Raw genomic sequence first — 23422 nt, forward strand, 5'->3', positions numbered from 1 at the left:
AAAAAAGACCCTTTTTTCTCAGCCTGAACTCCCCAGAAATGGTCCGGCTCCCCAAATAAACTGGTAAGTTCCAATGGCCCGCCGGGGCCCAAAGCAGGGCCCCCGCCCCCCCCCCCTGTTTTCAAAGGGCGGCCCCAGGACGATGCGGGGGGGGGGGGGGGGGATTTCTGCTTGGGTGAGGTCACTTCCCACCCCCAGATTCTCTGCCTTCAAAATCCTGCAATTCTGACGCTGGATCTTATTATTTTCTGAATTTCAAGGTCCCATGATGCTGACAGCTCCAAATTCTAAGTCTTCAGTCTGCCCACGCCTCTGGACCAAAAGAAATAGAGCCGAATTCATCCAGGGTCCTCCGACCTACAGCTTCAAAAGGTCTCTGGAGTTAGTTAGCGCCCCCTCCCCGCCTCGTGGGAGCTGGAGGGGCGCAGCTCGAGCTGTCGTGGGGACATGGGTGTTCCAGAGAAGGGGTTGACAGAAGCCGGGGCACGTGACAGCCAAAACGTCACGTTCTGTGGTCTGGGACCCGACCGGTCACGTGACGCGGGGGTGCACCGTGGGGTGATGTGAGATGCAGGGCCTCTCAGATTACGTACAAATGAGGCATTTCCACCCCGTTTGGCAACACGATTGCCTTGGGAAGACAGTTCCGGTAAAGGGGGTGGGCTCTCACATCCTGGCAATTTTGCTTCCGGTCGGGGCGCTGCAGCTTCCGACCTTCGCCTCTCCCTCCCACGGGAAGGAGACGCAACCCCGTGCGCATGCCCCGAATCATCCAAAAGAGGGTGGGGCCTAGGCTGCGGGAGCGGGAGGGGGGGAAAGAAAAGGGAATTCCAACCTGTGGAATCCTGGAGGTCCCCGTGGGCAGCACCATCCCATTGACTGTGGATGGTGTCAGGGACAGAGCCTCTGCCGGCTCGTGGGGGGTTTGGGGGCCCGCAGGGTGAAGGCGGAGGGGAGTGTCGGGTGTGAGGGCAGTACGGGAGTTCCAAACTTAGAATCTTGAGGCCCTCAGGGCTCAGGTGCGGGGAGAGGGAGCTCGGGCCGCCATGCGGGACAGGACCCAAGAGCTGAGGCAGGTGAGAAGTCGGGGCAGCAGGGTTGGGACGGGAGGACGGGGTGGGGTTTGGCCGGAATGCAGGATTCCTGGTCTTCGGGGCAGGGAGGGGTGGCTGAGGGCGAGGAAGGAAAGACCCGGAAGCCCGTGAGTCCTGCGGGTTGAGCCACAGCAAGGAAGTGATGCCAATGACCCCGGCCCTGGCAGGGGGATGACAGCTCGGACGATGAGGACAGGGAGCGGGTCGCGCTGGTGGTTCACCCGGGCACGGCACGGCTGGGCAGCCCGGACGATGAGTTCTTCCAGAAGGTATGAGCCTGGGGTCTCTGCCTGGATTCCCAAGGGGCTGGAGGACCCGAGGAGCAGCGCGGTCTGGAGGGCCTTCGCATCTCCTTCAGCCCTCTCGGTCACCCTCCCCAGGTCCGGACAATTCGGCAGACCATTGTCAAGCTGGAGAATAAAGTCCGCGAGTTGGAGAAACAGCAGGTTACCATCCTGGCCACGCCCCTTCCTGAGGAGAGTGAGTGAAAACCTGGGTGCAGAACGCATGCTCAACCAGAGGCATTTTGGGTATTGTAGTTCCACGCAGGTGGTGGCAAGGGAGATTTGTTGAGGTAGGGACTGCTTTCTTTTTTCAGGCATGAAGCAGGACCTGCAGAACCTGCGCGAAGAGATCAAACAGCTGGGGAGGGAGATCCGCGGGCAGCTAAAGGGTGAGCTCCTGGGACCTGAGACAGATCCTCCCCTTTGGTCCTGCCCAGCTCCTGACATATCTGGGGAGTTTGTGGCCCAGAGAGGCCAAGTGATCTATCCAGGTCACACAGCAGTCTAGAATCTCCGTCTCCGTGTTCCAGCCCATAGCACTTTCCACAGCACATGCCTGCCTCTCGGGTTCTTTTATTTACTATGAAACCATTTACTCCTAAAATTCTTGCCGCCCAGTGTGCATTCTTTGGGCAGGCATTTGGGGTTTTGTTAGGAGGCCTCTGCATCCTTCTGGAAATTAGCTGATGTACGTATTGCAAAGAAAAAATATGCTTTCCCCTGTCAGAGACTTAGAATTAGTCATTTAATGATAAATTATATTTCCCCCCCAAATCGTATGGATATAAGCATCTCTCTGTAGTGTGGCTTGGGTATGACACTGGCCCTGCATCCTGATCCCCAAACAATTTTCAGAAGCCACAGGTCACCCTCCGTCCCCCACAATACCCTTGTGTCTTCCCACAGCCATTGAGCCCCAGAAGGAGGAAGCTGATGAGAATTATAATTCAGTCAACACAAGAATGAGAAAAACGCAGGTGGGTTTGTTATTCCCAGAATTAGAACATTTCAGCAAGTGTTTTATAGAAGTAAGAGGGGAGCGACTTGAAGATCAGCAAGTCCAACCTAATGATTTTCCAAATGGGGAAACTGAGGCTCAGAGAGAGAAAGGACATCAAGAATTCCCAATCCATTATAACACCCTGCCTTTTTCTTCATTCAATGAGAAGTTGCTGAGTCCCCAGATCTGACCTGGACTCAGCTATGGGAGACGTGCTTTCTAGGAGCCAAGATGGGAAGTTAAGCTTGAATAGGTGAGGAAGACATTACTGAGGTAGGACTTGTTCGATAATGGCTCTGTCCGAGGAAGAAAAAGGAGCAGTGATAAATGACGGTGAGGTTTCCTGCCCAGATGGGGGGACAGCCTCTGCCCTGTGGGCAGAATTCAAGAAGTCAGGAAGTGGAACTTCCCTGGAGGGAAGGTCACTTAATCAACATCTTAGGAAGATTTGAGGTGATCTGATTGGTCCCTGCTGGGTGCCCAGTGAGGAGTGGTTTGGAGTTCTTGGAGGTCAGAGCTGGAGTGAGTGGGCCCAGAGCTCAGCAGGGCCGAGACTGAAGGTGGAGCGGTTTGGGCATCTCGAAAGGGTGCTGAAGCCAGGAGAGCAGGTGTGTCTCTGAGGAAGGTACTCCAAGGACTAAGGATCAGGGAAATGGACAAGGTGAGAGGGCATTGCAAGGGGAGCCTGTGTGGTCATCAGCGTAAGAGGCTGAGGGCCCAGCTCGACCTGTAAACCTGGGCAACAGACTGAACGCCAGGCTTTACCAGCACACACCCCGAGTGTAAGCAGTGAGGCCGGTGTCCAGCAAGCATTCGACAAGTATGTATGGAGTGCTAGCTGTTGGGGCTACGGCAGTCCAAAGATCCCTATCCTCCTGGAGCTTACATCCCCGTGGGGAGAGACAGTCACCATAATAAAGAAGTACGGTGTTTTAGAACATTGTTATGTATTAAGGAAAAGGTGCAGGAAGAGAGGGATTGGGAGTGCTGGCAGAGGCAGGTGGCAATTTCAATCAAGTGGAGAAAACTGCATTCCGACAGTAACACTGGAGCAGAGACTTCAAGGCCTTCGTGGGGCACGAGCATTCTAGGCCGAAGGAGCAGTGAGCGCAAAGGCCCACGGTAGGGCCGTGCTTTGTTCAGGGAGGAGGAAGGAGCCACTGTGGTTGGAGGAAATAAGGGAGGGACAGTGGAAGGAGGTAAGGTCAGAGGGGAGACAGGGGAGAGGCAGGTCATGTAGGCCCTGGTAAGGACTTCGGCTTTTACTTTGAGGGAATGGGGGCCCCTTTCAGGTTGGTAAAGCAGCAGCACCTACACCAGCTCATGCTGTTTGCTCGCCCTCCCGGTGGCGATCCTGAGGCCCAGACTGGGCAAGGATCCTCGCAGGGAGGCACAGCCTGTGGTCTCCGTCTGCAGCATGGGGTCCTGTCCCAGCAATTCGTGGAGCTCATCAACAAGTGCAACTCGATGCAGTCCGAGTACCGGGAGAAGAATGTGGAGCGGATCCGGAGGCAGCTGAAGATCAGTGAGTTGTGGAGCCTGGCCCACAGGGTGGGCTAGCCCGACCCAGCTCTAAACCTGGCCTTTTCCTCCACAGCAAATGCTGGCATGGTGTCTGATGAGGAGCTAGAACAGATGCTGGACAGCGGGCAGAGCGAGGTGTTTGTGTCCAATGTGAGTGGCCACAGCCAGCCTCCCTCTGCTGGGCCTCCCGTTCTCTCCAAGCTCTGGTCCTTTTTGATTGAGGGGATGCTGAGGCCCAGGAGGGAATGGATTTGCATGCTGGGAGTCGGTCAGCAGGGCCCTGGCCCAGTGCTAGACCCAAGGGCTGCCGTAAACCTCAACACGAACTGCTGACCTGCTGCTGGCTTACCTGTTACCTGTCCCTCCACTCCTGTCCACTCCCCAGATACTGAAGGACACGCAGGTGACGCGGCAGGCCCTAAATGAGATCTCGGCCCGGCACAGCGAGATCCAGCAGCTTGAACGCAGTATTCGTGAACTTCATGAGATCTTCACTTTTCTGGCTACTGAGGTGGAGATGCAGGTGGGCAGCCCAGGGAGCCGGCTTGACCCAGACCCCAGATGTGAGACCATGTTCAGTCGGACCTCCAGCCGAAACTGTCAGCCCACAGCCACTCTTAGCGTCTCTCCCCAGGCTTTTGTTCCCCTCCCTTCTGGGCCATGCCCTCAAGGCTGGCCCTGACTTCCATCCTTAGCTGGCCCCAGAGCTGCAACCACCTCTACAGCTACCCAGATGACCACTTTTCTGTATATAACATTCCCCACCCCGGCCACCTGACCCCACCCCAGGTATGGCCCAACCCTGGCTCCTTCACCAATAGAATACACCCTTCTACCTTTAAGAGCTGGAGTCAAAGTTTCCCCCCAAAGGGCCTGTCTCTGAAAATCTGTACAGGGTTGGGGTGGGAAGCGTTATTCCTGCTGTGGCCCTGGTTATTGGGGTGAGGCGAGCTTCCAGCCTTGTCCTAGAGGAGCTGACCCACTAGTGCTTCAGCCAACACCCTTCTATAGCTGGGAGTCACGGGAAGGGGTTTCATTCAGGAGTGCCGGGACCTGGAGGCCGGTGATGCATGAGGAGGCAGGGATAGGAAGGGCGGCACAGCTGTTGGGAGATGGACCTAGAACAGTGGTCGGCAAACCGCGGCTCGCAAGCCACATGCAGCTCTTTGGCCCCTTGAGTGTGGCTCTTCCACAAAATACCGACTTCTGCGCATGGGCCACGAAGTTTCAAACACACTGTATGTGGGCGCCCGCACGTGGTATTTTGTGGAAGAGCCACATTCAAGAGGCCAAAGAGCCGCATGTGGCTCGAGAGCCACGGTTTGCCGACCACGGACCTAGAAGAACGGGCAGAACCAGTCAGTTTTGTGAGGGGACTAAAGTTCGTGCTCTGTGAAAAGCGATGAACTATTTAAGGCTCTTGGCCCCAAGACCCCGCTGCGAGTCAGGGTTGTGTGGGTCAAGGAAGCAGAGCAGAAGGCACCACGTGATGGAAGGGCCTGGAAGCCACCTCAGGAGGGTGAACTGTGGCAGATGTGGCCCCGCCTCCGTGTCTTCCTTAGTGCAGTGTTTTCTGCCAGGAATGTCCTTTGGTGGTTTGGGGCTGGGGTGGGCAGAGTGAGCTACTGGGTCCTCCTGCCCCACTCGTCCCCACCTGCCTGAGCTGCCACCTCCTCCGAACAGGGGGAGATGATCAACCGGATTGAGAAGAACATCCTGAGCTCAGCAGACTATGTGGAACGTGGGCAGGAACATGTCAAGAGGGCCCTGGAGAGCCAGAGGAAGGCCCGGAAGGTGAGCCTCCTCGGGGTGGCCCCCCCCCTCCCCGGGGTGAGTTTCCCTGACTCCTTCCTCCCCCACAGAAGAAAGTGTTGATCGCCATCTGTGTGTCCATCTTTGTCCTCATTCTGGTAGTCGTCATTGCCGTCTCGGTCACGACCTAATAGCATCGTGCATTCTCGGTGAGATATTGTGGGCCTGCCCACCGGCCTGCCCCGTCCCGGGCCCCAGCCCCTCCTCCTCCCCTCAGACCCGCTTCTCCCTCCTTCCCTTGCAGGCGCTCAGAGCCCGGGACCCAGGGCGTGCCTTCTCTGCCAGCAGCTGGGGCAGGGGCAGCACAGACCCTGCCGCCGGACCCCCTTCCTCACACCGGCCTGTGCAGAGGGGCAGATGGCTCTCCGGGGGTTGGCAGCCACCTGTTCATGGGGGCCTCCCCCTGGGGCCACAGTGGCTGGCGGAGGGCCTGCACTGTCCTGTTTGGATGGGACACATGGTTTTGTAAGAAATTAAAACACACACAAAAAAGGTTGAGACTCCCCTGTTCATGTGTGTTCCTGGAAGGGCTGGCCCAGGGCCTCCAAGTGTCCGGCCTTCCCACCTCCTGGCCATGCTGCCGGCCAGGCCTCGGCAGGCTTCAGTCAGGCTGTTCCAGGCACCGTGACTCCAGCAGGCCAGCCTTTCACCTCCCACAGGAACACGTGGGGCCGGGAGGCTTGACACCCACTTCTGGCTCAGTACGGTCGCTGGGGAAAGGCCACTGTGGGTCCCTAACCCTGAGCGGTGGGCCAGACCAGGCTGGGACGCAGGTGAGATGTGTGTGGATGGGGGAGGGGTCATCGGTGGGCCATTGTGAGTAACAGGCTGTTTCTTTGGATACAGTGGACAGGGACGGGCCAGACTCAGATTTGCCATTTGAGTGGCGTTAAATGAGGAGCCAGTTAAGGGAGAGCTTGCCAGGCAGTGTCCCACAGGCCAGACCCTGTGCCCAGAAAAAAGCCTTGCCTTTTACATAAGAGTTCAGCTGCAGAGCCAGCGACTCCGGATCAGCACACGCTATTTCTAAGGGGTGTGTGGCTAGAGCAGGCAGAGGAGGCCAGGAGCCTGATTTTTATGAGGTGCTTGAGCTCCAGGCCCCAACTCTAAACTTCTAAGCGTTTGAAGTGCAGGTGCCTCGTTTCTGGAGCTGGGAGTGGCACCTGCCTCCAGACACTTGGCTTTAGGGCTGAGGCAGCACCTGACCCCTCCAAGATCTCCGGGTGGGTTCTGGCCGCCTGTCCCTCCCACTTTTGATCCACAGGCTGCTGCTGCCCTTGGCTGCCCAGCCTGTCCAGCCGCAGTATCTCTTGCTCCTGCCACCGAGTGGGGGCACACCTGTGGATGCTGTGGTGACCCCGTGGTGGAAGGGCTCCATGTGCTGTCCTTGGTGTGGTCCCAGGCCTCTTTGACCTGGACTGGGGGTGGGGCCAGAAGGTGGGATTGGACCCCAGATACACAACCCCTGGTTTCGCTGCCTCCCTCCGTGGCTGGGCATCCTGGGGCGCCTGAGTGTATACTTGGCCCTGAGTGTATGCAGCGTGGTTGAGGTGGTGGCTGCGACTGGAAAACGTTGGCGAGTGGCCCTAAATGCTGTTCCCGAGAAGCACTGGGATTGGTCTGTAGGTTGTCCTGGAGGACTGAGCACCCCGGTATTAAACAGCATTTTTAGATGGAGAATGTTGATATGGGTGGGGCCTCAGAGCAAGTCCACTGTCGCACCCAAAAGTGATTGGTTCACAGAGCGCAAGGGGCATGATCAAACCCGAGAAAGAGGCAGAAAGAAGATCATGAGCTTGTGAGAGACGCAGGGAAGGGGACACACGAGAGAAGGCCAGGCTGGGTTCCGCTCCCGAGCTGCTGACCTTCACCTGCGCACGCTGGGAGGGGACCCACGCCCTCGTCTTGCTGGAGATGGTGCACCCTGTGTGCAGATGACACCTACGGAAAGGGCTCATTCTCAGTGGTGTGCAATCAGTTTGACGTCTACCCCGTGGAGAAGCTGCCGCCGCCAGGTTCTGTCCCAATAGAAGACCGACTTGGACATGGGGCCTCTGGGCTTCCCTGATTCTCCATCTCTTCCCGGCAGCTTGGATCTTCAGCAGAATCCTGTCCTGTTCATCTTCTACTCCCTCACCTTTCTGCCTTCAGAGTAAAACGGCACAGCCTGTGACATCTACTGGGATCTGCTAGAGAGACTGCCAGGCCGATGCAGAGATTATGCCACATCTGTGCAGCCGGGTGTTCGAGTGTGCTACCTGACTTCTGTCTGGCCATGCTGGACAGCGCCACCCCTAAAAGGCTGCTTACCTGCCTCACTCAGGAAGCTGTCTAGAACCTCCTGGAAGAGGTGGCTAGATGGTTAGGTTGAGGGCTTGGATGCCAGGTTCATTAGTTTGAACTTCTGTGGGCTCGGGGGCCCTGGAAGGTTTTGAACAGGAAGCAGCAAGTCTGAGCAGACCTAGCAGACAAAGGGGCACACGCACTGGAGGTTCCACAGGCCCTTGTGCATTCCTCGTCCCTGTGGGATGCTGACCTGAGTGAGGCGCTGAGGGCAGGCGTGCACTGAAATCCTGGCGTGGCTGCTGTCAGCCCAAGTTTCAGAAATCAGGGTCTCGGTTAGTTGTGGTTCCTCCAAATCCATCTTGCATCGCGAGCTTTCAGCTGCATCTCTCTCTACTAGCTGCCTCGTTCATTCAGTGTTTTATGGCTCAATGCCTAAGCAAAGGAACCTGATGGTCTAGGTCAGGCTACATTGGCCTGCCTATAATTTGTCTATCTTCAGTCAAGATTTCATCCTTGACCAAGATAGAGGTGAGGTTATATGATACAAGATGCCATAGCAGAGTGTATAAGGAGTAGATGAACTCAATGACTGACATTTCTGTACAACCCCGTGGTCGAGTGCATTATTCCACATACATACTGTCATTCCCGTGGGGCCCCTCCCTACGGAACTTTACATTCATGCCCCACTTACAACAGGCTTGGCTCTCTGATTTGGTTTGGCCAATAGGATGTGAGTAGAAATGTAAATAGAAGCTTTAAGCACCAACGAGTAGTCTAGTAGCTTCCCTTCTCTTTTCCCTCTGCCATGAGCCTGGCAATTACCAGATAAGACTTCTTCAGCCTGGAACTCAGAATTAAGATACCATGAAGATGAGCTGTAGCCCACCTGTAAAATGACGTGTCATGTAAATGAGAAGTAAACTTCTTTTGCTGTGAGCCACTGATACTTGGAGATTGGTTGTTACCACATCATAATGAGTCTAAACCAGGGGTGGGCAAACTTTTTGACTCGAGGGCCACAATGGGTTCTTAAACTGGACCGGAGGGCCGGAACAAAAGCATGGATGGAGTGTTTGTGTGAACTAATATAAATTCAAAGTAAACATCATTACATAAAAGGGTACAGTCTTTTTTTTTTTTTTAGTTTTATTCATTTCAAACGGGCCGTATCCGGCCCGCGGCTGGAAACCAACTGTTACAGAAATAGTACCCAGAAGTGGGGAGCTGCTACAATAAAAAATAAACCTGAATTATGTGACTGATCTTGGAGCTGGACAGTGGCTGGTGAGGAAACTATCATTGGAAGTTGGAAAGATGATGATGGGTGTTATGCAGTGATGAAGCATTTGGTTAAACTATAAGCTGGAAATAAGTAAGAATATAAATTCTATCCAAATGAGCTTGGGGCCTTAGGCAAAAACTTTGGGAAAGAGACTATTAGTAGCATGCATTAGTTGCTATTGGGTACAGTTGATAAGTTACTATAATAAAGAGTTGGCTCAGAAAATAATTGGCCAGTTTTTAAGGAGAAATGGAAGAAAATATAGAAACTCCAGGCAAATGATCCACATTTGAACCAGTGAAAGATAAAACTGACAAGACTCTTAAGCCACAAAAAAAAAGTTTGATTAAAACTCATCTTTGTGACAAGGGCCATATCAAGTGTATGGCTCTCGTGCCCTTTATGAAAACCTCCAAATCAGCCGGCCAGTGTGGCTCAGTGATGGATCATCGACCCATGAACCAGGAGGTCACCGTTCCTGGTGAAGGATGGGTTGCAGGCTCAATCCCCATTAGGGGCCGTGCAGGGGGCAGCCCATCGATGATTCTCATCATTGATGTTTCTCTCCCTCGCCTTTCCTCTCTGAAATTCATAAAAAAATATTTTTAAATGATAATAATAAAAGGAGGAATGTCTGAAAAGAAATGTAAGTTTAGCTGTTGGCCCATTGAGTTGACAGGAATCAAGCAGGTAAGAAGCCTTCTACCTTCTAAGAAAGCCATTAGCTTGGATTTTAAAAGACCAGGAGTGGCTCTTTCCATCACCTCTCGAGCCACCATAATGGTGCCTGTGAGTGTCCTGGCTGATGCTCTCAAGGGTATCGTGCTCTATCCACTCTGACTGCTTCTGTCTAAGAAGAGAAAACTTGGACACATGAAGAGAAACCAGAGGTGCACACCAACAGGGACAGACACATGAAGAGGCCATGAGGGCAACCGTCTGCAAACCAAAAAAAGACATATTGAGGACACCTTGGTCTTGGACCTCTAGCTTCCAGAACTGCAAGAAAGTACATGTCTGTTTCTTAAATTAAAAAAAAAAAAAAAGGTATTGTGCTCGCTTCGGCAGCACATATACTAAAATTGTAACAATACAGACAAGGTTTGTCCTGACTGGTTTGGCTCAGTGGATAGAGCGTCGGCCTGCAGACTGAAGGGTCCCAGATTCGATTCCAGTCAAGGGCATGTACCTGGTTGCAGGCACATCCCCAGTGGGGGATGTGCAGGAGGCAGCTGGTCGATGTTTCTCTTTCGTCAATGTTTCTAACTCTCTATCCCTCTCCCTTCCTCTCTGTAAAAAATCAAAATATATTTTTTTAAAAAGTTTTAAAAGAACCATATTAAAAAAAAAAACAATACAGAGAAGGTTAGCATGTCCTCTGTGCAAGGATGACATGCAAATTTGTGAAATGTTAAAAAAACAACAACAGAGTATCAACAGTGCTGAAAAGAAAGGCAAACATCTGGTTCTTATTAGGCTGTGCTCCAAAGTCTCATCTGGTGACTTTGGTGAACTTGAAATTATTGATGACCACAGAGCTGGGAAAATGGTGAACCTCACAGGCAGGTTAGAGAAGTGTGGAGTAATCAGCCCCAGGTTTGACGTGCAACTCCAAGTCTAGAAAAATGGCCGAACAACCTGCTCCTGTCCCGTCAGTTTGGTTTCATTGTACTGACAACCTCAGCCGGCATCACGGGCCATGAAGCCCGATGAACACGCACAGGAGGGAAAATCCTGGGACTCTTCTTCTAGGGATGTGATACATACATTCAAATAAAATGCCTCAGTGGGGAGAAATATGACCATGAGTGTTCAAGACTACATATAACCTTGAGTGCTCCCAAATTTCTAGGAGCAAGAAGGAGACCAAGGCTCTAACCGGTTTGGCTCAGTGGATAGAGCGTCAGCCTGCAAACTGAAAGGTCCCAGGTTCGATTCCGGTCAAGGGCATGTACCTTGGTTGCGGGCACATCCCCAGAAGGGGGTGTGCAGGAGGCAGCTCATCTATGTTTCTCTCTTATCGATGTTTCTAACTCTCTATCCTTCTCCCTTCCTCTCTGTAAAAAATCAATAAAATATATTTTAAAAAAGGAGACCAAGAATGCTGTGCGACCTCAGAAAGGCATAGCCTCCAATATCTTCTCAAATGTGACCAAGCAGAAAAGGATGGGCCACTCTAAGGGCAAAACCTACCACATGGAGAAGAATGAACTAGAGAACCAGTTCCAGGAAGCAGTCCATTTCCAGGGAAAGGAGGGGCGCCTCTGCCCAGTAAGATTTTAGAATTACTATGGACTGTGTGTGTGGCCCATTTTTCTTTCTGAATGGGGATGTTTACTGCTATTCTTCTGTCCCTGCTTCACTTCATATGTTGGGTGGGGGAGCAGAGAGAACTATTTCTAAAATTAAATATTGTTGAAAGTATTACATATATCATCTTTCTTCCCCCATTGACCCTTTTTAGCCCGCCCCCACTGCCCACCCCAGGTCTTCACCACCCTATTGTCTGTGTCCATGGGTTTTGCATATATGCTTACAAGTTCTTTGATTTCTTCCCACCCACCCACTCTCCCCCCCGCCTTACCTCTGAGGTTCCGCACTCTGTTCTATGCTTCCATGTCTCAGGATCTATTTTGTTCATCAGTTTCTTTTGTTCATTAGATTCTACATATGAGTGAGACCATGTGGTACTTATTTTTCTCTGACTGGCTTATTTCGCTTAGTATAATACTTACTCTCCAAAGAGTAAGAGATCCTTTTTTAAAATATATTTTATTGATTTTTTACAGAGAAGAAGGGAGAGGGATAGAGAGTTAGAAACATCGATGAGAGAGAAACATCGATCAGCTGCCTCCTTTCATGCTCCCTACTGGGGATGCGCCCGCAACCAAGGTACATGCCCTTGACCGGAATCGAACCCAGGACCCTTCAGTCGGCAGGCCGACGCTCAATCCACTGAGCCAAACCAGTTAGGGCAAGAGATCCTTCTTTTTTACTGCTCCATAGTATTCCAATGTGTAAATGTACCACAGTTTTTTTACCCACTCATCTACTGATGGGCACTTGGGCTGTTTCCAAATCTTTTTTTTTTATTATTGCTTAAATCAAATCTTAGCTATTGTAAATTGTGCTGCTGTGATCTTAGGGGTGCATACTTTCTTTCTAATTGGTTTCTGGTTTCTTAGGATATATTCCTAGAAGTGGAGTCATTGGGTCAAATGGCAGTTCCATATTATTTAATTTTTTGAGGAAACTCCATATTATTTTCCATAATGGCTGCACCAGTCTGCATTCCCAGCAGCAGTGTACTAGGGTTCCCTTTTCTCCACATCCTCACCAGCACTTATCTGTTGATTTGTTGATGATAGCCATTCTGACAGGTGTAAGGTGATACTTCACAATTGTTTTAATTTGCCTCTCTCTGATTATCAGTGACTTTGAGCATTTTTTCATATGTCTCTTGGCCATCTGTATGTCCACTTTGGGGAAGTGTCTATTTAGGTCATTTGCCCATTTTTAAATTGGATTGGTTGTCTTCCTTTTGTTAAATTGTATGAGTTCCTTATATATTTTGGATATTAAAACTTTATCCAATTTATCATTGCCAAATATATTCTCCCTTTTCATTTTGTTGATGGTTTCTTTTGCTGTGCAGAAGCTTTTTATTTTGATGTAGTCCCATTTGTTTATTTTCTTCTTAGTTTATTTTCTCCTTTGCCCTAGAACATGTATCCGCAAATATATTGCTACGAGACATGTCTGAGATTATGGTTTCTTCTAGGATTTTTATGGTTTCACGACTTACATTTAAGTCTTTTACCCATTTTGAGTTTATTCTTGTGTCTGGTATAATTTGGTGGTCTAGTTTCCTTTATTTATTTAATTTTTTTGCATGTATCTGTCCAGTTTTCCCAACACCATTTATTGAAGAGACTGTCTTGCCTCCATTGTATATTCTTGCCTCCCTTGTCAAATATTAATTGAGCGTAATGGCTTGGGTTGATTTCTGGGGTCTCTATTTTATTCCATTGATCTATATGCCTGTTCTTGTGCCAGTACCAGGCTGTTTTGATTACAATGGCTTTATAGTATAACTTAATATCTGGTATTGTGATCCCTCCAACTCTGTTCTTTCTCAAGATTGTTGTGGCTATTCGGGGTCCAAATTTTTGGAGTATTTGTTCTCTATCTGTGAAATATGCTGTTGGCATTTTAATAGGGATTGCATTTAACCTGTAGATTTCTTTGAGTAGTACGGACATTTTAATTATGTTGATTCGACCAATTCATGAACACAGTATATTCTTCCACTTGTTTATATCTTCCTCTATCTCTTTTTTCAACGTCTAATTCATTATTGGTGTATAAAAATACCATCAATTTCTGGGTGTTAATTTTGTATCCTGCTACATTGCCAAATTCACTAATTAAATCTAGTAGTTTTTGGTGGAGTCTTTAGGGTTTTTTATGTACAATATCATGTCATATGTTTTTGCCCATTGAGTATGATATTCGCTGTAGGTTTGTCATAAGTGGCCTTTATCATGTTGAGATATGCTCCCTCTATTCCCACTTTGCTGAGAGTTCTTATCAAGAATGGGTGTTGGATTTTGTTGAATGCTTTTTCTGCATCTATTGATATGATCATGTGATTTTTGTCTTTCAATTTGTTTATGTGATGTATCACGTTGATTGATTTTCAAATATTGTACCAGCCTTGCATCCCTGGAATAAATCCCACTTGATCATGGTGTATGATCTTTTTAATATATTGCTGGATCTGATTTGCTAATATTTTGTTGAGGATTTTAGCATCTATGTTCATCAGGGATATTGGCCTGTACTCTTTCTTTGTAGTGTCTTTCTCTGGTTTTGGAATTAGGATAATGCTGGCCTCATAAAAAGAGCTTGGAAGTGTTTCTTCCTCTTGGAATAGTGTGAGGAGTATAGGTGTTAGTTTTTCTTTGAATGTTTGGTAAAACTCCCCTGTTAAGCTGTTTGGACCTGGGCTTTAGTTTGCTGGAGTTTTTTTATTACTGCTTTAATTTCACCAATTGTTATTGGCCTATTCAGGTTTTCTGATTTTTCCTGGTAGGTTGTATTTTTCTAGGAATTTGTCCATTTCATTCACATTGTCCAGCTTGTTGGCATATAGTTGGTCATAGTATTTTCTTACAATCCTTTGTATTTCTGTGGTGTCAGTGGTTACTTTTCTGCCTTTGTTTCTGATTTTATTAATTTGGATCCTCTCTCTTTGTTTTTTGATTAGTCTGGCTAACAGTTCATCAATCCTTTCAAAGAACCATCTCTTGGTTTCACTGATTTTTTTTTGTCTCTATGTCATTTATTTCTGCTCTAATCTTTATTATTTTTTTAAAATATATTTTATTGATTTTTTACAGAGAGGAAGGTAGAGGGATAGAGAGTTAGAAACATCGATCAGCTGCCTCCTGCACATCTCCTACTGGGGATGTGCCCGCAACCCAGGTACATGCCCTTGACCAGAATCGAACCTGGGACCCTTGAGGCTGCAGGCCGATGCTCTATCCACTGAGTCAAACCAGTTTCGGCTATTATTTCTTTTATTCTACTTATTCTGGGCTTTTCTTATTGTTCTCTTTCTAGTTCTTTAAGTTGTAGGGTTAAATAGTTTATTATTAATTTTTCTTGATTTTTTGTTTTTGTTTTTGTTTGTTTGTTTTTCAGTAAGCCTGTAGTGCTATGAACTTCCTTCTCAAGACTGCTTTTGTTGTGTCCCAGAGATTTTGGGTTGTTGTGTGTTAATTTTATTTTTTTTCCAAGAAGTCTTTTATTTCTTGCTTGACCTCATTGGTAAACCATTCATTGTTTAATAACATGCTATCTAGCCTCCATGTGTTTGAATGTTTTGGGGTGTTTTTACTGTAGTTGATTTCTAATTTCATTCCACTGTGATCTGAGAAGATGCTTGATATGATTTCAATCTTCTTGAACTTGTAGAGACTTGTTTTGTGTCCTAACATGTGGTCTATCTTTGTGAATGATCCATGTGCACTTGAGAAGAATGTATATTCTGCAGCTTTGGGGTGAAATGTTCTATAAATGTCAGTTAAATTAATCTGATCCAGTGTGTCCTTTAGAGTCACTGTTTCCTTATTAATATTTTGTCTGGAAGATCTATCCCGTGAAGTCAGCAGAGTACTAAAGGCCCCTACTATGACTGTATTGTTGTCCATATCTCCTTTAAAGTCCTCTAGAAGTTTTAAAAAGTATATTTAGGTGCTCCTATATTGAGTGCATATATGTTTACCAGGATTCTATCCTCTTGTTGGATTGATCCCATTAGTATTATGTAGTGATCTTTGTTGTCTCTTGTGATGGCCTTCATTTTGAAGTCTATTTTATCAGATATGAGTATTGCTACCCCAGCTTTTTTTTCCCCATTTTCTTGGAAAAATTTTTCCGATCCCTTCTCTGTCATCCTGTGTGAGTCTTTTGTACTGAGGTGGGTCTCTTGTATACAGCATATGGTTAGGTCATGTTTTTTTATCTATTCAGCTACTTTATGTCTTTTGATTGGAGCATTTAATCCATTTGCATTTAAGATTATTATTGATAGGTACTTATTTATTGCCATTTTAATTCTATAAATAGAGATTTCTCTCTCTATTTCCTCTTCTCATTACAGCAGTTCCTTTAGTATTTCTTGTAATGTTGGCTTGGTGGTGATGTACTCCTTTAGCCATGTTTTTTTTTTTTTTTTTTGGTCTGGGAAGCTCTTTATTTCACTGTCTATTTTGAATGATAGCCTGGCTGGATATAGCAATCTTGGTTTCAGATCCTTGCTTTCTATTATGTTGAGTACTTCATGCCTTTCCCTTCTGACCTGTAGAGTTTCTGATGAAAAATCAGGTATCAGCCTCATGGGAGCTTCTTTGTAGGTAAAAAATTGCTTTTCTCTTGCTGCCTTTAAGATTCTCTCCTTGTCGTGAATTTTTGGCATTTTAATTATAATGTGTCTGGGTGTGGGCTGTTTGGGTTCTTCTTGCATGGGACTCTCTGTGCCTCCTGAGCTTATGTGACTTTTTCCTTCACCAGGTTAGGAAAGTTTTCTGCCATTATTTCTTCAACACGTTCTCTATCCCTTTCTCCCTTTCTGCCTCTTCCAGCACACCTGCTATGTGAATATTGTTACGTTTCATGTTGTCCCACTGCTCCCTTAAGCTGTCTTCCTGTTTTTTAGTTGCTTTTTCCTTTTGGTTCTCTGATTGAGTGATGTTTTCTACCTTATTTTCTAATTCACTGATCTGATCCTCAGCTTCACCTAATCTGCTGTGTAGTCCATCCAATGTGTTATTTTTTGTGTGCTATGTCATTCTTTATTTCCAACTGTTCTTTTTTTCATGTCACCATACCTTTTCTCATGCTGTTTAGCATCTTTACCATCATTATTCTGAACTCTATATCAAATAAATTTCTTATCTCCATTTCACTGATCTCTTTTTCTGGAGAATTCTCTTGTTCTTTCATTTGGGGGTTGTTTCTTTGTCTCCTCATTTTGGGTGCCTGTTGGGTTTGTGACTATGTATTAGGTAGTTCTGCTATGCCTCTCAATCTTTAGTGCAGGATAGTGTCAAATTCTGTTTCTGACTAATTAGATCAGGCAAAGACTCAAAGTCTCCAGAGACTGCCTCTGCCTGCAGACTGATTGGATTCAGTCTTTTTTTTTTTTTTTTTAATATATTTTATTGATTTTTTACAGAGAGGAAGGGAGAGTGATAGAGAGTTAGAAACATAGATCAGCTGCCTACTGCACACTTCCCCACTGGGGATGTGCCTGCAACCAAGGTACATGCCCTTGACCGGAACCGAACCCGGGACCCTTGAGTCCGCAGGCTGACGCTCTATCCACTGAGCCAAACCGGTCAGGGCTGGATTCAGTCTTGAGTAGCCCTCAGGCAACTGTCCACAAGTGTGATGAGAGTTTTTCCAATAGGGTGGGGCAATTGCTTCTGCCTGGAAGCTAATTGTTATTCTCAGTCTCTTAATAAGCCTCAGAAACTCCACACTATGGGGCAAGGTATTTTCCAATAGGGTGGGTCAACTGTTTTCCCATCAGGCAAAACCTCCAGGATAGCAAATATCTGCCTGAGAAAGGTGACCTCCACAGCAGAGAGTGAGGGAATGACTCAGCACAGGAAATCAAAGTGTCTGCCTTCTGAGCTCTCATCCAGAGCTCCCAACCCTGGCTTCTGTCACACAGCTCCAGTCCACTCTGCTCTCCCTCTGCCGGAGCACAAGATAAGTGGCTGTACATGGAATTTTGTGCATTGGCCCTTTAAGAGGATGCCTGCGTTTCCAGCTGTTTTTCCCTGGCAGACCACAACCCTGCTGCTTTTCACAGTCAGATGTTATGTGGCCACTTTTCTCAGTTCTGGTGCTCTCTGCTGGGGCGGGGGGCAGCTTGGGTATTAGATGCAAGAGTCCTCAGTGGCAACCCCACACAGTTGTGATATCTCTCTGTAACTTTACCTGCTCTCTGTGGTAGCTCGTCCAGCCCTCTCACACCTCCACCCTTCCTACCAGTCTCTATGCGGTCTCCACTTTCCATCCTTGCTTATCAGGATTCTCTCCAGCTAGTCTTCAGTTGATTATTCAGGGTTTTGTTTTCTTTTGGTGTGTTTTAGTTGTAATTCCAGTTTGGTCCTGGTGGCATGTCTGTGTAGCATCCACTTACTCCACCACCATTTTTAATCTCTTCTCCTATGTCTTTTGTTTGGAGCATTTAATCTACTTTCATTTAAGGTTATTATTGATAGGTACTTATTTACTGCCATTTTAATTCTTTTTTAAAAAATATATGTATTTCTTTATTGATTTCAGAGAGGGAGAGAGAGATAGAAACATCAATGATGAAAGAGAATCATTGATCGGCTGCCTCCTGCATGCCCCCTACTGGGGATCAAGCCCACAACCCAGGCATGTGCCCTTGGCCAGAATTGAACCCAGGACATTCCAGTCCACAGGCTGATGCTCTATCCACTGAGTGAAACCAGCTACGGTGCCATTTTAATTCTTTATGCCTATTTTCTCTCTATATATTTCTTCTTGTTACAACAGTCCCTTTAACACATCTTGCTATGCTGGTGATAAACTCCTTTAGCCTTTTTTTTTCTGGGAAGCTCTTTATTTCAACATCTATTTTCTATTTTGAATCATAACCTTGCTGGATATTGTAGTCTTGGTTTCAGATCCTTGGTTTTCATTTCCTTGAATACTTCATGCCATTCCCTTCTGGCCTGATGAAAAATCAGCTGACAGCCTTATGGGACCTCCTTTGTAGGTAACAAATTGCTTTTCTCTTGCTACCTTTAAGATTCTCTCTTTGATGTTAATTTTTGGCATTTTAATTATGATGTATATAGGAGTGGGCCTCTTTGGGTTCTTCTTTTTTTTAAATATATTTTATTGATTTTTTTACAGAGAGGAAGGGAGAGGGATAGAGAGTTAGAAACATCGATGAGAGAGAAACATCGATCAGCTGCCTCCTACATACCTCCTACTGGGGATGTGTCCGCAACCAAGGTACATGCCCTTGACTGGAATTGAACCTAGGACCTTGAGCCAAACCAGTTAGGGCTCTTTGGGTTCTTCTTGCTTGAGACTTTCTGTGCCTCCTGAACTTGTGTGACATTTTCCTTCACTAGGTTAGGGAAATTTTCTGCTATCATTTCTTCAAACAGGTTTTCTATCCCTTGCTCAGTTTCTTCACCTTCTGGTACTCGTATGATGCGAGTATTGTTACATTTCATGTTGTACCACAGGTCCTTTAAGCTGTCCTGTTTTTTAATTGTGTGTTTTTTTGTGGGGTTTTTTTTGGTTCTCTGATTGAGTGATTTTTTCTACCCTGTCTTCTAATTCACTGATATAATCTCCAGCTTCCCCTAATCTACTGTTTATTCCTTCCTATGTGTTATTTATTATTGGTATGTCATTTTTCATTTCTGACTAGTCATTTTTCACAGTTTCTATATCTTTTCTCATGCAATTGAGCATTCTTGTAACCAATATTCTGATTTCTATATCTGATAAATTTCTTATATCCATTTCATTTAGCGCTTCTTCTGGAGAATTCTCTTGTTTTTTCATTTGGGGCTTTTTTTGTTTGTTTGTTTTTTTTTTGTCTTCCCATTTTAGCTGCCTGTTTGGGTTTGTTTCTGTGTATTAGGTAGATCTGCTATGACTCCCATTGTTTTTGGAGGGTCTGTAGTGATCAGATGCTGTTTGTGACTGGGCCTGAGTATGCTGTTTGAAGCTCTCAGCAATCCATAGCATGTGGCTCCCTCTGCTGTGGTCGGATGCCTTTGAAAAGACCGAGATGTACACCAAGGTCTGCTTTTCCTAGCCTTAGGTCCAGTAGCAGATCAGGCAAAGACTCAAAGCATCCAGAGATCTGCCTCTGCTTGCAAGCTGATTTTTATTCTCAGTCTCAATGAGCCTCGAGTTATAGACCATAAGAAGGTGTAAACCCCAAAGGGTGGTGCAATTGCTTCCCCGCCCAAGCAAAAGCTGCCTGGATGGTAAAGATCTGTCTGAGAAAGATATCTTCTGCAATATGGGGGAATGACTCAGCACAGGAATACAGGCTGCTGCCCTCTGAGCTCTAACCCTAGATTCTTTTCACACAGCTCTAGTCCACTCTGCTGGAACCAAAGGTGAGTGGATGCACACAACATTTTGTGTGTTGGTCCTTTAAGAGGGTGCCTGCATTTCCAGTTGTCTCTGGCTGGCAGATAGTAACCCTTCTGTTTTTCACAGAATCCAATTCATCTTTCTCAGTTCTGGTGTTCTGAGCTGGGGAGCCCAACTTGGGGTTTAGACACAGAAGTTTTCAGTGGGAACCCCCTGAAACTTCAGCTGCAGTCTATGGGAGCCCGGCCAGCCCTCTCATGCCTCCACTCTTCCTTCTAGTCTCTATGCAATCTCCACTTTATGTCCTTGGTTATAAGGCGTCTCTCCAGCTAGTCTTGAGTTTATTATTCAGGATGGTTTGTCTATATTTTAGTTGTAATTCCAGTTTGGTCCTGGGAGATTGTCAGGGTAATTTCCACTTAACCTGCCACCATTTTGGAAAAACCCATTCTCCCCTTTTTGAAGCAGGATGTCTGTAGCTATTATTTGATGCCTGTGCCACTATAGCATGTTTGGAGAACATGACTTTTCTTTAGTTTCACAGGTCCACAGATGAGAAGAATTGTGCTCCAGGATGAATTATACCCACAGCCACATCTGCATCAGATTTAGATAAGATTAGGGACTCTTGATTTGATGAAATGTATGAGACTTTTGGACTCAGACTTGATGCTGTAGTGGGATGAGACTTTTAAGGACCTTGGGAAGAAGTGAGTGTACTTTGCATATGGGACATATGCAATTTTTTTTAAAAAAATATATTTTATTGGTTTTTTACAGAGAGAAAGGGAGAGGGATAGAGAGCCAGAAACATCGATGAGAGAAACATCGATCAGCTGCCTCCTGCACACTCCCCACTGGGGATGTGCCCGCAACCAAGGTACATGCCCTCGACCGGAATCGAATCTGGGACCCTTGAGTCCGCAGGCTGACGCTCTATCCACTGAGCCAAACCGGTTAGGGCCAGATGCAAATTTTTGAGGGCTATAAGGAGAATAACGGCCCCCAAAGGTTCCATGCCCTAATCTCTTTGAATATTATCTTACATGGCAAAAGGTATTTTGCAGATATAATTAAGTTTACTAATCTGTTGACCTTAAGATAGATTATTCTGAATTATTCAGGTAGGCCGAATGTACAGTGGGGCCTTGACTTACGAGTTTAATTCGTTCCGAGACCGAGCTCGTTAAGGAGCTCGTTAACTCAAATTACTCTATCAACTCAATGCAAAAAATCAGCCGAGAGACAGCTGGTATCTCAAAATACTCGTTAGTCAGGACACTCGTAAGTCAAGGCCCCACTGTAATTACATGAGCTCTTAAAGGCAAAGAAGCTTCTCCGGCTAGTGACAAAAGAGGAAGACAGAACAAATCTGAGAAATTTGAAGCAGGAAGACTTGATGTGCTATTGCTACGGAGTGGCCCTCAGCCAAGGAATGTAGATGGCCATTAGAAGCTGAGAATGACTTTTGGCTGAGTCAGCAAATAAATGGGGATCTCAGTCCTGCAGCCAAATGGAACTGAAATCAGTAATAACCTAGATGAGTCTGGAAGTGAATTCTACACCAAAGGCTCCAGATGAGAAGCCAGGCTGGCCACGACTTTGACTTCAGCTTTGTGAGACCCTAAGTAGGGAACCAGGTCAATCAGCCTGGACGTCTGACCTACAGAACTTTGAGATAATAAATGGGTGTTATTTTTAAGATGTTAAATTTGCCCTAACCGGTTTGGCTCAGTGGATAGAGCGTCGGCCTGTGGACTGAAGGGTCCCAGGTTTGATTCCGGTCAAGGGCATGTACCTTGGTTGTAGCCACATCCCCAGTAGGGGGTGTGTAGGAGGCAGCTGATCAATGTTTCTCTCTCATCAATGTTTCTAACTCTCTATCCCTCTCCTTTCCTCTCTGTAAAAAAAAAAATCAATAAAATATATTTAAAAAAAGAAAATACCTTAAAAAAATTAAAAAACAAAATTTGGCCCTGGATGGGTAGCTCAATTGCTTAGAGTGTTGCCCCAATATGCCAAGGTTGTGGGTCGATCCCAGGTCAGGGCACATATAAGAATCAACCAGTGAATGCATAAATAAGTAGAATAACAAATTGATGTTTTTCTCTCTCTCCCTTCGTATCTCTCTCTAAAAATCCATTTAAAATTTTTTTTAAAGATGCAGCAGTAGAAACCCAATACAGTAAGATTTGAGCTGAGACTTGACTGAAGAGAAAGAGCATCATGGGAAAATTTAGGGTAATGGGCTCCAGCTCCAGGGAAGGGCAAGTGTAAAGGCCACAGACTGGGGACAAATAAACAGAAGGCTAGCATGCTGAGTGGAAGTAGTAGATAAGAGATGAGGTCAGAGCTGGGGTAGGGACTGTAAGAAAGGCAGGCTATAAGGCAGGGGTTCTCAACCTGTGGGTTGCGACCCCTTTGGCGGTTGAACGACCCTTTCACAGGGGTTGCCTAAGACTATCCTGCATATCAGATATTTACATTACGATTCATAACAGTAGCAACATTACAGTTATGAAGTAGCAACGAAAATAATTTTATGGTTGGGTCACAACATGAGGAACTGTATTTAAAGGGCCAGAAGGTTGAGAACCACTGCTATAAGGGCAGGGATTTCTGTTGAGAGTGGGCTGCGTGTATGTACTAGTAATTAATAATGAGTCTCCAAAATTCCCCAGTTAAATCCAGAATAACTGCCCCAACCTACAAGGCCTGCTGCTTTGCCCTACCTCTGCCTCAGCCCTGATCCTGGAACATTCTCCTGTGAGGAACTTCAGTTTATCTAGCCACTAGGCTGGGGAGAGGATGATGACTCCAGTCCACCGTACAGACTGAGGGGTGATGCCAGCTATTGCTCCAGCAGCAGAGCCTACACTGTCGCACTCCCAAGATGCATTCACCACCTGGGACAGTTCTGGTAGAGAGCCAGGGAGATAAAGGAAGTTAGAGCAGAAGAAAAGTGAGGGTCAGAAGTCAGACTATCTGAGCATTATCCAGATAACAAAACTGGACAAAGACATCACAAGAAAAACTACAGGCTCTCGCTGAGTAGCTCAGTTGGTTAGAGCATTGCACCAGCCAGGGCACATACAAGAAGCAACTAATGAATGCATAAATAAGTGGAACAACCAATCAATGTTTCTCTCTCTCTTCCTTCCTCTCTCTCTCTAAAATCAATCAATAAAATAAAAAACTATAGATTAATATTTCATATGAATATAAATATGAAAATCCTCAACAAAATTTTGTTTTCGTTAGCAAACCAAATCCAGCAATATATAAAAATGATTGTACAGCATGACCAAGTAGTATTTATCTGAGGAGTGCAAGGTTGGTTTGACATCCAAAATCAATTAATGTAATACAGAATCTATAATAATAAAAGCATAATATGCTAATTAGACTGGATGTCCTTCCGAACGCCCTTCCAGACGAAGCTGGGGCTGCGAGATGTCCATTTTTT

The 23422-nt window shown here is 46.6% G+C and overlaps 1 protein-coding gene and 2 pseudogenes across 2 annotated transcripts; all 3 read left to right on the forward strand.

The window, feature by feature from the left end:
* Positions 1 to 784: 784 nt before the first annotated feature.
* Positions 785 to 6207, forward strand: STX4 (syntaxin 4). Of its 2 annotated transcripts, XM_014448066.2 has the most exons (11): positions 785 to 1076; positions 1262 to 1363; positions 1475 to 1574; positions 1693 to 1767; positions 2285 to 2355; positions 3795 to 3903; positions 3976 to 4052; positions 4288 to 4425; positions 5586 to 5696; positions 5765 to 5863; positions 5959 to 6207. In XM_014448066.2, the coding sequence occupies exons 1-10, from the start codon at positions 1047 to 1049 to the stop codon at positions 5843 to 5845; spliced, it is 894 nt and encodes a 297-aa protein (XP_014303552.1). In that variant the 5' UTR covers positions 785 to 1046; the 3' UTR covers positions 5846 to 5863; positions 5959 to 6207. The 2 variants fall into 2 exon arrangements, with proteins under 2 accessions (XP_014303552.1, XP_023602653.1); XM_023746885.1 differs by lacking the exons at positions 785 to 1076; positions 1475 to 1574.
* A 3729-nt stretch (positions 6208 to 9936) lies between these two features.
* Positions 9937 to 11144, forward strand: LOC111823937 (annotated as a pseudogene).
* Positions 10608 to 10708, forward strand: LOC111823938 (annotated as a pseudogene).
* Positions 11145 to 23422: the final 12278 nt, after the last annotated feature.

The sequence above is a fragment of the Myotis lucifugus genome, unplaced genomic scaffold (genome assembly GCF_000147115.1).
Source record: "Myotis lucifugus unplaced genomic scaffold, Myoluc2.0 scaffold_753, whole genome shotgun sequence".
NCBI lineage: Eukaryota > Metazoa > Chordata > Mammalia > Chiroptera > Vespertilionidae > Myotis > Myotis lucifugus.

Excerpts from the sequence above, each read along its gene's own strand:
- STX4 (XM_014448066.2), top strand. The coding sequence starts at position 1,047 with ATGCGGGACAGGACCCAAGAGCTGAGGCAG. Across the intron at positions 1,364-1,474 it reads ACGATGAGTTCTTCCAGAAG|GTCCGGACAATTCGGCAGAC; the intron begins GTATGAGCCTGG and ends CACCCTCCCCAG. Across the intron at positions 1,768-2,284 it reads GATCCGCGGGCAGCTAAAGG|CCATTGAGCCCCAGAAGGAG; the intron begins GTGAGCTCCTGG and ends GTCTTCCCACAG.